Source organism: Astatotilapia calliptera, chromosome 7 (genome assembly GCF_900246225.1).
Source record: "Astatotilapia calliptera chromosome 7, fAstCal1.2, whole genome shotgun sequence".
Classification (NCBI taxonomy): domain Eukaryota; kingdom Metazoa; phylum Chordata; class Actinopteri; order Cichliformes; family Cichlidae; genus Astatotilapia; species Astatotilapia calliptera.
The window spans coordinates 656,833-674,869 of record NC_039308.1 but is presented as its reverse complement, the minus strand read 5'-3'; the positions used below and the strand labels follow the sequence as shown (position 1 = coordinate 674,869).

Here is an 18,037-nt window from a genome sequence, read left to right as displayed (position 1 = left end):
GAGGAACAGAGAGAGAGAGGAACAGAGAGAGAGAGGAGCAGAGAGGGGGAGGAACAGAGAGGGGGAGGAACAGAGAGGGAGAGGAACAGAGAGAGAGAGGAGCAGAGAGAGAGAGGAACAGAGAGGGAGAGAAAGGAGCAGAGAGAGAGAGGAGCAGAGAGAGAGAGGAGCAGAGAGAGAGAGGAGCAGAGAGGGAGAGGAACAGAGAGAGAGAGGAACAGAGAGGGAGAGGAACAGAGAGAGAGAGGAACAGAGAGAGAGAGAGAGAGGAGCAGAGAGAGAGAGGAACAGAGAGGGAGAGGAACAGAGAGAGAGAGGAGCAGAGAGAGAGAGGAACAGAGAGAGAGAGGAACAGAGAGAGAGAGGAGCAGAGAGAGAGAGGAACAGAGAGGGAGAGAGAGGAGCAGAGAGAGAGAGGAACAGAGAGGGAGAGGAACAGAGAGAGAGAGGAACAGAGAGAGGAGCAGAGAGAGAGAGGAACAGAGAGAGAGAGGAGCAGAGAGAGAGAGGAGCAGAGAGGGAGAGGAACAGAGAGAGAGAGGAACAGAGAGAGAGAGGAACAGAGAGAGAGAGGAGCAGAGAGGGGGAGGAACAGAGAGGGGGAGGAACAGAGAGGGAGAGGAACAGAGAGAGAGAGGAGCAGAGAGAGAGAGGAACAGAGAGAGAGAGGAACAGAGAGAGAGAGGAGCAGAGAGAGAGAGGAACAGAGAGGGAGAGAGAGGAGCAGAGAGAGAGAGGAACAGAGAGAGAGAGGAACAGAGAGAGGAGCAGAGAGAGAGAGGAACAGAGAGAGAGGAGCAGAGAGAGAGAGGAACAGAGAGAGAGGAACAGAGAGAGAGAGGAGCAGAGAGAGAGAGGAGCAGAGAGAGAGAGGAGCAGAGAGGGGGAGGAACAGAGAGGGAGAGGAACAGAGAGAGAGAGAGGAACAGAGAGAGAGAGGAGCAGAGAGGGGGAGGAACAGAGAGGGAGAGGAACAGAGAGAGAGAGAGGAACAGAGAGAGAGAGGAACAGAGAGAGAGAGGAGCAGAGAGAGAGAGGAGCAGAGAGAGAGAGGAGCAGAGAGGGGGAGGAACAGAGAGGGAGAGAGAGGAGCAGAGAGAGAGAGGAACAGAGAGGGAGAGGAACAGAGAGAGAGAGGAGCAGAGAGAGAGAGGAGCAGAGAGGGGGAGGAACAGAGAGGGGGAGGAACAGAGAGGGAGAGAGAGGAGCAGAGAGAGAGAGGAGCAGAGAGAGAGAGGAGCAGAGAGGGGGAGGAACAGAGAGGGAGAGAGAGGAGCAGAGAGAGAGAGGAACAGAGAGAGGAGCAGAGAGAGAGAGGAACAGAGAGAGAGGAGCAGAGAGAGAGAGGAGCAGAGAGAGGAGCAGAGGGGAGGAACAGAGAGGGAGAGAGAGGAGCAGAGAGAGAGAGGAACAGAGAGAGGAGCAGAGAGAGAGAGGAACAGAGAGAGAGGAGCAGAGAGGGAGAGGAACAGAGAGAGACAGGAGCAGAGAGAGAGAGGAGCAGAGAGAGAGAGGAGCAGAGAGGGGGAGGAACAGAGAGGGAGAGGAACAGAGAGAGGAGCAGAGAGAGAGAGGAACAGAGAGAGAGAGGAGCAGAGAGAGAGAGGAGCAGAGAGAGAGAGGAGCAGAGAGGGGGAGGAACAGAGAGGGAGAGGAACAGAGAGAGAGAGGAGCAGAGAGGGGGAGGAACAGAGAGGGAGAGGAACAGAGAGAGAGAGAGGAACAGAGAGGGAGAGGAACAGAGAGGGAGAGGAACAGAGAGGGAGAGAGGAACAGAGAGGGAGAGGAACAGAGAGGGAGAGGAACAGAGAGGGAGAGAGAGGAGCAGAGAGGGAGAGGAACAGAGAGAGAGAGGAGCAGAGAGGGAGAGGAACAGAGAGAGAGAGGAACAGAGAGAGAGAGGAGCAGAGAGAGAGAGGAGCAGAGAGGGGGAGGAACAGAGAGGGAGAGGAACAGAGAGAGAGAGAGGAACAGAGAGGGAGAGGAACAGAGAGGGAGAGGAACAGAGAGGGAGAGAGAGGAGCAGAGAGAGAGAGGAGCAGAGAGAGAGAGGAGCAGAGAGGGAGAGAGGAGCAGAGAGAGAGAGAGGAGCAGAGAGAGAGAGGAGCAGAGAGGGAGAGGAACAGAGAGGGAGAGGAGCAGAGAGGGGGAGGAACAGAGAGAGAGAGAGGAGCAGAGAGGGAGAGAGGAGCAGAGAGAGAGAGGAACAGAGAGGGAGAGAGAGGAACAGAGAGGGAGAGAGAGGAACAGAGAGAGAGAGGAACAGAGAGGGAGAGAGAGGAACAGAGAGAGAGAGGAACAGAGAGGGAGAGAGAGGAACAGAGAGAGAGAGGAACAGAGAGGGAGAGAGAGGAACAGAGAGAGAGAGGAACAGAGAGAGAGAGAGAGGAGCAGAGAGAGAGAGGAACAGAGAGGGGGAGGAACAGAGAGAGAGAGGAGCAGAGAGGGAGAGGAACAGAGAGGGAGAGGAACAGAGAGGGAGAGAGAGGAACAGAGAGAGAGAGGAACAGAGAGGGAGAGAGAGGAGCAGAGAGAGAGAGGAACAGAGAGGGGGAGGAACAGAGAGAGAGAGGAGCAGAGAGGGAGAGGAACAGAGAGGGAGAGGAACAGAGAGGGAGAGAGGAGCAGAGAGGGAGAGGAACAGAGAGGGAGGGAGGAACAGAGAGGGGGAGGAACAGAGAGAGAGAGGAACAGAGAGAGAGAGAGAGGAGCAGAGAGAGAGAGGAACAGAGAGGGGGAGGAACAGAGAGAGAGAGAGGAGCAGAGAGGGAGAGAGGAGCAGAGAGAGAGAGGAGCAGAGAGGGAGAGGAACAGAGAGGGAGAGGAGCAGAGAGGGAGAGGAACAGAGAGAGAGAGAGGAGCAGAGAGGGAGAGGAACACAGAGGGAGAGAGGAGCAGAGAGGGAGATGGAGAATGAGGACAGAACAGAGATGAAGAAGAGCAGGTGAGACACACATGTTAGTCAAATGGTTGTTTACCAGAAGTATCAGCGTATCACAGGTCCTCATGTATCTCGTACCTCGTGTTTCTTTTTAGGTTTGTTATTTTTCAAATTCTATTTTTATTAAGTTCTGCAGCTTGTTTGCACAACAAGGCTAAATAATTATATAAATGTTTCTGAATCTAAACAGTGGACTTTGGTAGAATTAAAAAATAAGTGTAGTGCAGGTCTATGATGATTTTTACTGCTACTATCATCTAGTTCTGATTCTGGTTCTGTCTTGATTAAGTTCTAAGTAGTCCTGATTTTGAACTGTTGTAGTCCTGTTTAGTTCTGGATCAGTTCTGGGTCTGGTTGAATTGGGGTTTGGTCCTCATGTCTTGATACAGCCCTGATTTTGTTCTGCCTTGCTGCTGAATTTAAAAAATAGTTTTTTAATTAAGCCCCCCCAATCCCACATGCATACTACCCTTTAGGGCTAGGCCCCGGGTGTATCAAATGTCTGCCTCCGCCTCTGGTCCTCACCCACAGAGGGGACGTGTGGATATCTGCTGAGGACATTGGTAGAAACCTCAGACTGAGAGCAGAAAGTCCTGCTTTGAAGTGAATTCATGGTTAATTAGTTTAAACAGATTTGGCTGTGAGCTGCACGCAGACACACAAACTGCTGTGAGATAATGTGAGCTTTAATTTAACCCAACAGGACTTAACTCTCTGCTAAAGAGCCACATTCAAGGACGGTTATCCCATCGCCATTGTGTGTTGTATTAGAACATGCCGCTAATTGTGTTTCTTAATGTGATCTAATCAATCTGAATAAGCGGCCTGTGTGAAGGACACGAGGATACGAGTGCATTCACAGTGAGGGACAAACATTTAGAAACATTTGTATTTAAATCTGCTCAGTGAGCGAGCTCACATTAACTCTGACTGTGTGTGATGGTTTCATCCTGCTCAGATAAGCTGACATGTTCCCCTCCCACAGGGTCAAAAATCCGTCACCGTCACAGCTGCAGCAACACTGGTGCAGTTTTACAGAGCTGTGAAGTCTGCAGCAGGAAATCAGAGTGAAGTCATCTTTTTTCCGTCTATCCATCTGTCCGTGTGTCTGTCAGCCCACCATCCATCCATTCATCCGTCCATCTGCCCATCTGTCTATCCATTCAACCATTCATCCATCCATCCATCCATCCATCTGTCTATCCATTCAACCATCCATCCATCTGTCTATCCATTCAACCATCCATCCATTCATCCGTCCATCCGCCCATCTGTCTATCCATTCAACCATTCATCCATCCATCTGTCTATCCATTCAACCATCCATCCATCTATCCATTCATCCGTCCATCCGCCCATCTGTCTATCCATTCAACCATCCATCCATTCATCCGTCCATCCGCCCATCTGTCTATCCATTCAATCTCTGGACTCTCCACCATTTGACCTTAGAACTGAAGAAGCTTCTCGGATGAGAGGTGAAACGTCTTCAAGTAACTTAAAGAAGTCCAGACGCTTTTCTTTGCAAGCTCCTTTGACTACGATGACCTGGATGACTGAGAACCTTCACAGGCATATCCATTCAACCATTCATCCATCCATCTGTCTATCCATCCATCCATCCATCCATCCATCAGTCTCTCCATCCATCCGTCCATCCATCAGTCTCTCCATCCATCCGTCCATCCATCAGTCTCTCCATCCATCCATCCATCCATCCATCCATCCATCCATCCATCCATCCATCCATCCATCCGTCTATCCATTCAACCATCCATCCATTAGTCTATCCATTCAACCATCCATCAATCCATCCATCCATCCATCTGTCTATCCATTCAACCATTCATCCATCCAGCCATCTGTCTATCCATTCAACCATTCATCCATCCACCCGTCCATTCGTTCATCCGTCCATCCATCCATCCATCCATCCATCCGCCTATCCATCCAACCATCCATCCATCCGTCTATCCATCCGTCTATCCATTCAACCATTCATCCATCCATCCATTCATCTGTCTATCCATTCAACCATTCATCCATCCACCCGTCCGTTCGTCCGTCCGTCCGTCCATCCATCCATCCATCCATCCATCCATCCATCCATCCATCTGTCTATCCATTCAACCATTCATCCATCCATCCATCCGTCTGTCTATCCATTCAACCATCCATCCATCCATCCGTCCATCCATCCATCCATCCATCCATCCATCCATCCATCCATCCATCCATCCATTCAAACATTCATCCATTCATCTGTCTATCGATTCAACCATTCATCCATCCATCCATCCATCCATCCATCTATCCATTCAACCATCCATCCATCCATCCATTCAACCATCTATCCATCCATCCATCCATCCATCCGCCCATCTGTCTATCCATTCAACCATTCATCCATCCATCCGTCTATCCATTCAACCATTCATCCATCCATCCATCTATCCATTCAACCATCCATCCATCCATCCATCCATCCATCCATCCATCCATCCATTCAACCATCTATCCATCCATCCATCCATCTGCCCATCTGTCTATCCATTCAACCATTCATCCATCCATCCGTCTAACCATTCAACCATCCATCCATCCGTCAGTCTGTCCGTCCTTCCATCCATCTTTTCCGGTATGGGAGTGGGTACACTCTGGATGGGTCACCAGTCCATCAGAAAGAAAGACTTCCTGCACATGTCTGAACTTGCTCATGATGACCTTTGACAGAACAGCAGTATCTGATACTCTGGGAAGAAGACAATAAGAGCTCTACAATAACCATCAAAGTGGACTGACTCTTCTTCTCCACATTTTTAAGTTTACAATGTTTAGTTCTATTTTTAAGCACTGGGTGCTGCCCCTCAGCAGGCTTCGGAACCTAGCTAATCCTAAGATAGCTGGTTGAAGGGGAGAAGCTAAACAGCTAGTTTCAGAGAGAGGGTGCACTGAGGGGTTGCACTGAGGCCCAGTGTTGTCAGATATTATTTTGATTCGTGAATCATGGAAAACTACTCTGGTGAAGTCCAGGAATAATAATGTGGAGCTGAAAGCAGCAGATCCACTTTTCAGAGTATATTATTTTTCTTTGTGTGTAAAGTTCTCATTGGCAGCTGTGCTAACACTACGGCACAAACACTGCACACAGAGACACAAAGATGGACTTACAAACTGTGTGTCCGAGTGAGTGGAAGAGGAGAAAACAGAAAACGTTAAACTTAGTGGGAGAATGAAGGGCTTGTTTCAAATATCAGACTGTAATCCTAATATTAAAGTGACTGTAGGAGGAATCATGGTCATTTTCTGTTTTTTTTTTAAATGGAGTTTCTTGCCCTTCTTTAACTACTTGCAGTGGTTTTTGATGTCTGTGGATATATAATCCCACACAACTCATCAGTCCTCCGTGCATCCGGAGGGAGGATCGAAGCTCGTTTTGCTTTAATACAGCAAACATTTGATTCATGACTCATTCTGATGGATGTTAAAGTCGTCCTGATGCGAGTCCTTGGTAAGATGCTGCGTTTCCTCCTCACACTGCTTCATCAGAAGCCCCTCCTCCTGGTCCTGTTATTTGGACCCCTTCCCTCGTGGTGCTGCTCTAAACTGGATTAAACAGCCTGAACATCGTTTTCTGCTGTTTTCCGCCCATTTAATTATGCCGCACTGATGTTCCTCATTCAGCCAACAACCGTGAGCGTGAAAACCGAGCGGGGCGCCGCCATCACAGGAACAGGAGGGGAAAAACCTGTCAATGTCCACAGGATGCTTCATGGAGGTTTATTTTGGCAGCGTGCCCGTGTTGGCGGCGAGGTGCAGACTGACCACTAAGCCCAGAGTTTTCATTAAAAGGTGCTAACTGAAGCCGGCCTCACCCGCCGGCCTCTTCCAACACTCGACCAGATTGTTCGTGCCTCCACCTCAGCCTCACACAGGCAGGTGTTCAAGACTGCAGAGGACACATTTATTCATTTCCTCGAGTCAATCAGAGGCAAAACTTACTTTTCCAAACTCAAACATCGAATGCTTTTCTTCTCAGAGCAGATTATTCTGCATTTACGGCAATGCTCTGACGAGCCATAGGCTGAAAGAGTCAAACTGATCCGGACGAGTAGAAAGCACTGATGCATCTGAATAACGATCAGCTTGAATTAGAGTCCAGAATCTGTTAGTTTGAATGAGTTTTTTCTGACATCTTTGATTTAGAGTCTTCTACAGAAGCAAGGACACATTCTCACAAACACCAGCAGACTGAGAGACCTGCAGGCTGTCTGAATGCAGGATCTCTGGATCGTGCACAGTGCAGGGATTTTCTGTTCCTTTAAATGGTTAACGAGCCAACTAGAACACGGGCCAACTCAACGAGCCACAAAAGCTCCATGTTACACATTTGCAAACATGACAGACACCTGTCCGCCTCAGCGGGACACTCGGGCCTCCGAGAGACGCTCACAGCCGTTGTCCTCGCACAGATCCGGGGGTAGCGCCGACAGTGACCCGGCACAAACCGCCGACTGCCTGCCAACAGTCGGGCTCGGTGTGCCGAGCATCTGTCGGCCCTTTGGAGGTGGAGGAGGGACGCGCGGGATGAGTTAGCGCCGCTCGCCTGGAAGCAGCAGGCAAAAAGCACATCAGAAAGGCGTCAGCTTCACTCCTTCCGTTTTGATCAAGCGAGGCATGAAAAGGAGAGCAACGCTGTCAAGTGGCGAGAGGGCTACGCCATTAATGTTGTTATTTCTGCACGGGGAGGTCTGTGCAGCTAATGGAAGGGGGGGCACATTAGGCGAGGCCATATGGAGGGGTCCCTTTGCCGGAGCTCTTGAATAGGCAGCTTAGAGCTGTGTGAAATTCTGCTTGTGTAGAGTTTTCAAAGACAGCCTGCAACAGCTCTGCCATATGTGGCGCTCTGAAAAGCCGGCTCTTTATTGGCTGTGGAGTCACACTTTGACTTAACAATGAATATGAGGAACATATGCTGGGACGGGGTCTCAAAGAGCTGCAGGAGAAGAAAGGAAACCACAGATCGATGCAGGAGCGCCGCTCACAAACAAGGACAATCTCGCCGTTCCCGAGATCCTCCGCTCAGCACCGTGAAATCAAACCGCCACCAAATAAAAGTACAGAGGCTCCGGCGAATGGCTGTGGAGAAATTATCAGTCCCTCCCATCTGCTGGGAGCCGAGCCGCCTCCCTTCAGGCTCGCTGTCTGCTCAGATATTAATTACCATATAATTACAATATCATTACACACGCCCGCTGTCTGGCTGCTGGGCCGCTCCAATCGCACGCAGGCCTAATGAGCGTGGACCCGCCATCCCGATGGCGCGCAGCGGAAGGCCAGTCGGCGCCGGCGTGTTTGAGCCCCCCGAAATCTCCAGACCCCGAGACACAAAACAGCTCAACGAGCTGACCACAGACAGGAAGACGCACATGCGATAAGGCCGTGTTGTTGCTGCGTTTCTTCATTTTATCAGTTTGATAAAATCTCTGACTTTTAATTTTTTTTTTCCATATTTGTGTCCGTTTCTGTCTCTTTGTCGTTGTTTTGCGTTTCTTTGTATTTGTGCTTCTTAGCTTTTGGCAGGGTTTAGTCTCTGTGCGGTGGTTCGGCGTCTCTGTGCACGCCGTGTTCGGTAATCCGTCCATGTTGCTGTGATTAACCTGATGGCAGGCTGTCAGAGCGGTCAGCCTCTTTGAAGAGAGGGCTGCACGGCTCGCAGCGCAGTGCTGCATTTCTGCAGGTGTTTCAAACAAACACACAGGACGTCTGAGTGAGGCCAGTTTACATGAACTGAATTTTACATTAACCCCGCCCTCTGCTCGCGTGAACGTCCGACTTGTTTAAACTCGCCGTGGTGACGGGAGACAGGTGAGGGAGCTGCTCTCTGTGATATGGGCGCTCAGCTAATTGAGGCAGAAGGCAGAGGTGTTCTGTTGTGTTCAGATGATTCATGTTAACGAAGCCAAACTCACCCCCTTCATGTACGGCAGGTTTGCATCACAGGAGGCCGTCAGCGGCAGCCGGAAAGAGTCAGAACACAGAAGCCGATGAATTCACAGTGAAACAGCCTGAGAGCAGGACTGAAAACAGGAGGGACAAAAGCTGCTGGCTGCTAAACTACTGTCCAAACTAACGTGGAACAAACACATCCCGTCGATTGATTTATTGGTCATGACCTTTCACTCATTCAAGAGTCGAAGTGCTGCTATATTTATTACTGCACTGCAGTGGTTTGTATCATATCTATCTAATAGACTCCAGTTTGTGCATGTAAATGGAGAGTCCTCTTCACACACTGAGGTTAATTATGGAGTTCCACAGGGTTCAGTGCTAGGACCAATTCTGTTTACATTATACATGCTTCAAATTCAAATTCAAATTTTATTTGTCACGTACACAGTCATACACAGTACGATATGTAGTGAAATGCTTGGACAACTGCTCGTGACCTAAAGAAAACAAAAAAGGAAAAGGCTATGAATAAGATAGGAAATAAATATGAAAAATTAAAATGCTTCCTTTAGGCAGCATCATTAGAAGACATAGCATACATTTACACTGCTATGCAGATGACACCCAGCTCTATCTGTCCATGAAGCCAGATAACACACACCAATGAGTTAAACTGCAGGAATGTCTTAAAGACATAAAGACCTGGATGGCCGCTAACTTTCTGCTTCTTAATTCAGATAAAGCCAATAAAACCTGTCAGTCACTTTGTGTTTACACACCTCTCTGCATTTAATCATTAGTTATTATTAATCTCTGGCTGCACAGCGTGCCTTTGTCCTGTCCTCCCTTCACTCCTGGTTTTGGTGGTGAGACGGTAAAGTTTTATTTTAAAGGTGAACCTTCTGTGTTTCAGTTTGCATTACACTTTTTCTATTTTCAGCACAGCACAGCTCAAAAACAAAAATGACAATTCATGCAACCTACAAGTGGGTGCAATAACAGGTAGGTGTTCTGCAGCAACCACTCCCCAGGGCACATTTTTCCCTAGCAACTGGAGGTTACCATGTGGTCGCTGACCGGTCTCTGGGCCTAAATCCACGTATGTTGGTCCCACCCAAGCCTCTGTGCTGGATGGATGTTTTACCCGTGGTTCCACATGCTAGCTTCATTTTGTTATCATTTGTGCGTTTATATGAATTTTTATTTATTTTGGAGCATTTTCTCCACCGTTCAGAGCTTTTTACCTGACCTTGTGAATGCAGGCAGTCTGCTATAAAACATTTTGTACTAGAATTAAAGAGTTTGTAGGTACAAACGTGTTTCGCCTGCATAAAGAGAATTGATGTAAGTGTGAATATAACCACAGTGTATGTTAAACACTTCATGGATCAGGTTTCATTGAACAAAATCATTTTTTCTGTGTAAAAATCTACAGTGTGACTCCTCGGTTAGCTTAAGTGAAGCTGTTATAAGCTCAGCTTTATTCATGAAAATGATTACAGCTCTTCTCACACGTCAGCGTAGTTTACTCAGGACGGTCCAGACAGTAACCATGAAGCCTCCGTCCTCAGTCTTCTGTTTATCTGATCCTCGTCCTCACCTGCTGCCTGACTCTCAGCAGCTTCTTATCCAAACTAATAGGATCATTACCCCCCCTCCATTCATTCAGCTGCACTCCCCTTTCTTTCTTTTCAATAAGCAGATTACTAACGTCTTTGTTGCTCTTTGAACATTTAATTTCCTTAAGCCAATTATTTTGTGAAAGCGTCCGGCTCTGAAGCCATTTATCGACGTTTGCTGACAGCGTGGTGACGGCAGAGCTCAGGTGGAGCGGCAGGCTGCAGCATGGAACCAGAGGAACACTTATTATTAAATGAACCAATTATTACTGTCTGCAAAAGTAAAGCCACACCTACTTCCTGCTTCCAGTAGAGAGCCTCAGATTAAAGGCGGTTCCTGTCCAAAACAACACAACAAAGTTAGGAGGCAGACTGGGAGCTTTGAAAGTTTGGGTCCAGAGGTCAGTTCATGGTCTCCAATGAGCTGAGGCGAAGCTTAGCAGGAAGCTGCCTGTGAGGACTCACTGCTGCCTCTGCTGGGCATCAGAGGACCTGCAGGTTTTGATGTTTAATTGTTGGTTTTCACTTGTTTTTGGCGAGATGTAGTAAAAGAAAACTCAGACAGAGACCAGTCGGTGATTCTCTGGAAACCTCCGGTCGCTGGAGAAAACCATGTCACCAGATCAGTGGCTGCTGTTGCTGGCTGTCACCAGATGAAATCAGTCACAAAGACGGTGTTGCACCACCGTAAACGGTTGTGTTTTTACACTGCAACCAAAACATTTCCGAAGGTGCAGTTCTTATTGTGAAGGCAACTGTAATTCTCTTCATTTTGGGGTGAGTCGATCTTCTGTTCTTCGACTGCAGCTAGCTCAGAATGCTGCTGCACGTCTTTTGACTGGCACTCGTAGATGCGAGCACATCACCCAGTTTTATATTCACTTCATTGGCTGCCCGTGCATTTTAGGATCATTTTAAGCTGCTTTTATTTGTTTTTAAATCTCTGTCCAATGCTGCCCCTCTGTACCTCTCTGAGCTCTTCATCCACACATACCCTCCCGGCCCCTCAGGTGGGCAGACCAGCTCCTCCTGAGCGTGCCCAGGACTAATCGTGAGCTCAGAGGGGATCGGGCGTTTGCTGTGGCAGCACCAAAACTGTGGAATGAGTTGCCTTTACATGTTAGACAGGACCTTCCTTATCTGTTTTTAAATCACGTCTTAAAACATATTTATTTACCTTGGCTTTCAGCACAGCAGGACTTGTTGATGTCTCTTAATATGTTTCTTATTAATTACATTATTTTTAATTTTAAGATATTCTATATGGAATTTAAACTGTTTTCTCTTTCTTCTATATTTGTAGCACCCCTAACCCTTATAAATAAAGATGCTATGCTATACTTCGAGCAGACAAGCCAGCATCTTCTATACAGATACGGGCAACAGGCTTTCAGTGCAGCATGGTCAACCTCTCTGTGACAGGTTCCACCCACTGACACCAGCTACCACCCACCAGCTGGTTGGTGAATGCACATATTTCCATGGGAGACCGGCCCGTGTGACCTTTCTGTTCTCTAATCCTCCTCCGTGAAGCTCTTTGAGCTGCACGTGTGAAACAGAAATAATTCAGTCATCCTATGAAAATATGACCTGTGAGCAGGTAAGCAAGTGTTTTACTTACAGTGATGAAATCCTGACGAGGTGAGAAAAGAGGAAAGGAAAAAGGAAAGAGTTCAAGTGTTTAGAGGATGAATCAGAATAGCGGCGTGCTCACTATCTCCGCCTATAAGTCCTACTGCACGCGCTCCAGCTAATGCACCAGACTCTATTCAAGCATCGCTGTGTGTGTAACAAACACTGATGGCTTTAATCCAGCAGCTACTGATCACTAAATGACACCTTCTGCGTCAGAGCACCGCACAGGAGCACTAGGTCTGAAGCGGACCTTCTTTAGCACGAGCCCGGGCTCCTGAGCGAGCAGCCGGCGCTGGGTGGCCACGTTCCCCACGGCACAGCTCTTCAGCCACTCCTTCTCCAGAGGATCCAGAGAAACCCTGTGGAACAGAGACTGGGGGAGGAAGGGGATGGAGAGGAAAGGAGAGGAAGGTGACCTCCATCTGTATTTAAACTATAACCGAACACCAATGAAGAAGCGACGAAGCCCAGGCTGTCTCCGCCCCCTGACATTTGGAACTGTTGAGCGAGGTGAACGTGTTTTCTTCCAAACTTTCAGTTTGATGCTAAAAACTGATTTTGTAACATTTCCTCTAGTGTCTTGATTTTCTGTCATAAACTGGCGTCCTCGTTGTCCTCTAGCCAAGGCGGGGGCTGCTGGGCGGCGGGCGAGCGGGGATCCTGACGCCATTAGTGGTGTTTATTGGCCAGCAGGGTGCTGCGAAGCACCACCCAGGCCTTTAATCAGAGGCCTGCCGGGCTGTCCTCACTGTTTACCTGATAGCTCCGTGTTAATTACACAGCCTGGGCGGGCACAGAGGGAGGCCGTCCTTCAGCTTGATGGCACGCCGTGGCGGCGAGCAACACGGCTAACGGCTCGCAGTCGACCCTGATGCAGCAGGAAGAAAACACGTCCAGCTCAGTGCACGTTTAAAACTTGTTTCCAGCACAGAGACGTGTTTTCAGTGAGCTGCAGAGGAAACCTGCCCTCAGCTTGGCGTAGGCGTCCGAAGGGCTGAGACTCAGAAACCAACCGAGAGCTGTACACTCATGGACACCAGATAGTAGTTTAGTCTGGTTTGGTCTGATTTGGAGCTCGTGTTGGACTGACGAGAGGCTGGACTTTACCTCGGTCAGTAAAGTATAACTGGTGTCGCAGTAGACGCTGGTTAATCCAAGCCGGAGCCTGAACAAACTGAAGCCACAAACATCGATCAGACTCCGCGATCTGGACACGAATCAATAACGAAACTGTCGCTCTGCAAACTTACAGCCCAGTAACAGGCGGACAGTTCCTGCTGGGTCCAGTCAGACAGCAGCAGGAGGCCATCACAGCCAATGAGCAGCCAGCGCTGTGTCATTATGGGACATCACCATGGGAACGGCATTGGGGGGAGGGTCTGTTTCAGCTCTTTCACACACACACACACACACACACACACACACACACACACACACACACACACACACACACACAGCGAAGGCTCTTTGTGTCTCACCATGACGGAGGACGTTGTGACGCTCCTCGTGTCGTCCTCCTCGCTCTGCCAAACAACAACAACACAAACTCATCAACATTCACAGAAAACTTTTAGCTCTGACATCCCCGTCAGACAGAATCTTTACACCGAGTTCTCAGCACAAAATATTTCTACTGCTTTGACATACAGCGCTCCCTCGTTTATCGCGGGAGTTACGTTCTAAAAATAACTAGCGACAGGTGAAATCCACGAAGTAGCCAACTTTATTTTTTACAATTATTATAGATGTTTTAAGGCTGTGAAACCCCTCACCACACACTTTATGCACTTTCCCACACAGGCATGAACATTTTCACACTCTTCTCTCTTGTTTAAACGCTCTCAAAGTTTAAACCTTCGTAGAAAAATAAGTCCAGTGTTATCGAATGAAACCAAAGATCAAATCAGCTGCCAAAGAATTCAACAGTAACGAATCATTAACGAATCAATGGTGCGGAAGTAGACAAAGCAAGAAGAATGAGATGAGTAAAGTTTGACTTATCTGACTGTTTTGTTTCCTTAATGCACCTTATAATCCAAAAAATATGGTAACTTCTGCCTTTAGCACAGACCTTCCCAAAGTGTGGGGCCCGCCCCCAAGGGGGGGCACAGAGCCATTGCAAGGGGGGGGGGGGGTAAGAAAAGGGGAAAAATAAAAAACAACGCTTGGACACTGCTAGCACGGCGCCCACACAAACGCAAAGCAGGAGATGAAGCATCGCTGAATATGTTTCCAAACCAACTTCATTCTAAGCCAAAGAAAATATGGTGAAGCAAATCTGCCCTTTGGCTTCACCTGCACAGGTGCTGAGGCAGGTCTCCCTGCAGGTCTTCCCTGCGTGGGGAGCAGCGCTGGGCTGTTTAAATCACGGACAAACAGGATCCCACAGTTGTTTATATTTTTAACCACAGAGAGGCATTTTTGAAAAATGTATTGACAGCAATGTTGAACATTATTACACAGGAAAAAACAACTACATGTAAAATAATGACACCGTGAGCCTCTGCCTTTGTAATGGAGGGACAGTAACTGCGTGTAAACCTGCAGACAGTCAGATTAACAGTATTTCGTCTCTATCATTCTGCAATTCATCTCCTGTAAACAATAACGTGGCCACAGCGTGGCGTGAAAAAGGCACATAGCTTTGACGCTGCGTGACCAACTCTGCATTCCTCGTCCACACGGAAACGCAAAAAAAGGAGTTTTAAAAGTCTGTTTTCGGTGATTCGAAACGCCGTTTACGTGGACGAAACAGCTGCGTGTTCAAAATCACCCGTGTACGCAGCGTAAAAGAGTTAGTGGTTTATTTATTACTACCTGCAGTTTACTTGTATTTGCTTAACTGTTTACTAAATGTTTGAGGTGTAAAATAAACCGCAATGGAGCAAAATATGGGCGTGTGTGGGTGGAGGACGTGTGCGTGCGCGCATTTTTCTTATAAAACAAAGGCAGCAAAAAAAGTTTTAGCATGTCCAGAAGTCCAACTGTTTGTGCGATGGTTAGCATCTTCCTACCGCAGGAGCCTCTGACGGTGCAAAGCGTTTCGTCGACAGTGTTGTGTTTGCTTGGGAGAAAACTTACAAACATGCAGTGCAGCACTTCAGAGTCACACTGTAGAGATGAAAGATTTACGTAAACTTGACAAGCTGAACGCATTCTGTACTGCACAGGAGACACGGCGCGAGATTGATTGACAATGGGCTAGGCCACAAAAGGTGAACCGCGTTATAGTGAGGGACCACTGTATTTTAAAAGTTTATAACATTATTAATTGTTCTGAAACATCCTTCAGAGCGTTTGGCGGCGTGTGAGCACAAACCCGATCAGTGAAATCTGAGCGATGCTGTAGGACGACGGGTGACTCCACGCCAGATTTTGGTTTTTCTTGGAAAAGTATCCAGTTTTTTCTTCACATTTGTTTTTACATGTTTCTGAATGTCATGAAATATTAGAGTTTTTTTATTTTTAGATTACCGTATTTTCACGACCATAAGGCGCACTGTGCTAAAAGGCGCAGTCTCAGTTATGTGTGCCCTTACTGTATTTAACACACACATAAGGCGCACTGGACCATAGGGCGCATACAAGTACCGTATGCGTATTTAAAAATAAAGCGGGAGCAAACCTGAATTCGGTACCTTACTCACATTTCTATTGCCAGTAATCGTCATCATCAACAACACACAAGCATACAAGTGTGCGTATTTAAAAATAAAGCAGGAGCAAAACAAAGTTTGGTACTCACATTTTTATCATCAATCAAACCCATCGAAGTCCTCATCCTCTGTGTCTGAACAGCTGCGCTAAATCTCCATCAAACATGCCAGGTTCACTTTCTTCACCGTCAGAGTCACTTTCCGTGCCGTGCGGCTCCTCGGAAATGATGCCGGCTTTTGCGAAAGCTCGAACAACAGTGCCAGCAGACATGTTAGCCCAAGCATCTACAATCCATTGGCAAATTGTGGCGTAACTCGCCCGGCGCTGCCTTCCACTCTTGGTGAAACTGGTCTCCATCGGTCATCCATCGCTCCCAGGCCGCTCGCAGCCTTACTTTGAACGGGCGGTTCACACCGATGTCCAGCGGTTGGAGTTCCTTTGTCAGGCCTCCCGGAATGACAGCAAGCTCACAGTTCCTTTGTTTCACTAGTTTTTTCACATCGGCTGTGAGATGGGCACGCATAGAGTCACAGATCAACAGCGATGGTGATGCGTGGAAAAAACCACCTGGTCTCCTTACATACACCTCCCTCAGCCAGTCTTTCATCATTTCCTCATCCATCCAGCCCTTTTCATTTGCCTTAATGATGATTTCTGCTGGAAACTTCTCTTTAGGCAAAGTCTTTCTCTTAAAAATCACCATAGGCGGCAGTTTCTGTCCATTAGCATGGCAGCCAAGCACAACAGTAAAAGAAGACTTTTCGTGCCCCGTTGTGCGTATCGCTACCGTGCTGGTCCCCTGCTTCTCCACAGTGTGACTCACCGGGATGTCAAAAGTGAGCGGGACCTCGTCCATGTTTGTGATGTGGCTGGGCTGGATGTTTTTGTCGCCGATGTGTTTGCTGCAGTAGGAGCGGAAGATGGCCAGCTTTTCCTTATAATCCGCTGGAAGTTGCTGCGCTACCGTAGTCCTGGTCCGGATGGAAAAATGGCACCGTTTCATGAAACGAAAGCACCAAGACGGACCTCCTTGGAAATGTTCAATTTTCATTTCTTCTGCTAGCGAAACTGCTTTTAGCCGAATGGTGACCGTCGAAACGCGTCTCCCGCTCGCTCTTTGCTCGATGATCCACCGCTCGAGTCTTTCCTCCAACTCGGGCCACCTCGCCTTATGTCCGCGGAAACTCAGCTGCGTTTTGACCTGTCGGAGCTCGTTTTCCAGCTTCCTCCATTTGCGAACCATCGATTCGTTAATCTTAAATTCTCTCGCCGCTGCTCGATTTCCATGTTCCTCCGCGTAGCTGATGGCCTTCAGTTTAAACTGTGCTTCGTAAGCGTGTCTCTTTGCCATTTTCAGGGTTGTTAAAACAACGATGTCCTCCATAATGCACATACCTGTTCTTTTATACAGGTATGTGCGATTGTCCCGGTATATACGATCAACGCCCACACTTCACCCTTTAACGTTCTCATGGTGTTCTCTACTACGTCCTCCTTACAACACACAGGGCGCACTGCACTATAGGGCGCGCCGCACTTTTCGAAGAAAATCTAAGACTTTTAAGTGCGCCTTATGGTCGTGAAAATACGGTAAAATATTACTTTTTTTTTCAAATATTACATAACTCTCCTAAATTAGTTTAGTTTCAAAAAAAAATGCAGCCACATTTTTTCCTGACGCTGAATGATTTTTGATTGGTGTTTGTTTCCTGAGTGGAAGCAGAGTGGACCTGCAGCCTGCGTTCACAGGACATGCATTCATAATTATCTCTGGGATCATTTGTGATGTGTTTGCTGTGTGAACATCATGTAAGGCTCCAGCAGACTGACAGTGATGCTCCCTGAAGGAGCGCTAAAGGCTAAAATCTAACGAATCCATTAAATCCCTAAAAAGACGGTTACAGCTCTCAAAGGCTCGATAAAACACACTTCAGAGGACTCTGAGAGGATGAGGCAGCTTTCATCTCTCAACCTGACATATTTATTTACAGTCTGTGGTGAGCTTGGCAGATTGGAGGGGTCTCCTCTCGGCGTGTTAACGAGCGCCGTTCGTTTATTCTTTCATTTCTTCCCTGAATAAATCCCTTTCATGTTCGCTGTTTCAGTCATTGTGTCGCTCGCAGTCCTCTTCACTTCTCCAGTCGCTCTTTGTGTCATCGGGAGAAAATAAAAGTACAGTTGACTCCCCAGACTCCACCGATAACGCTTGCTGTTAGGATAGAAACCGAGTCGA

At 47.9% G+C, this 18,037-nt stretch overlaps 1 protein-coding gene across 4 annotated transcripts in view; it reads right to left on the bottom strand.

The window, feature by feature from the left end:
- Nucleotides 1-18,037, bottom strand: part of LOC113025003 (ankyrin repeat domain-containing protein SOWAHC) — a 65,036-nt gene that overhangs the window by 20,789 nt on the left and 26,210 nt on the right. For 3 of the 4 annotated variants that reach the window (XM_026172323.1, XM_026172321.1, XM_026172322.1), the window contains exons 5-7: nt 13,626-13,670; nt 12,398-12,520; nt 12,135-12,145 (exon numbers count right to left, since the gene is read on the bottom strand). In XM_026172323.1, coding sequence (XP_026028108.1) covers nt 12,135-12,145; nt 12,398-12,520; nt 13,626-13,670 — 179 coding nt within the window. Of the gene's footprint in view, nt 1-8,913; nt 8,917-12,133; nt 12,146-12,397; nt 12,521-13,625; nt 13,671-18,037 lie in introns of all 4 variants that reach the window. The other variant, XM_026172320.1, reaches the window with a different exon arrangement.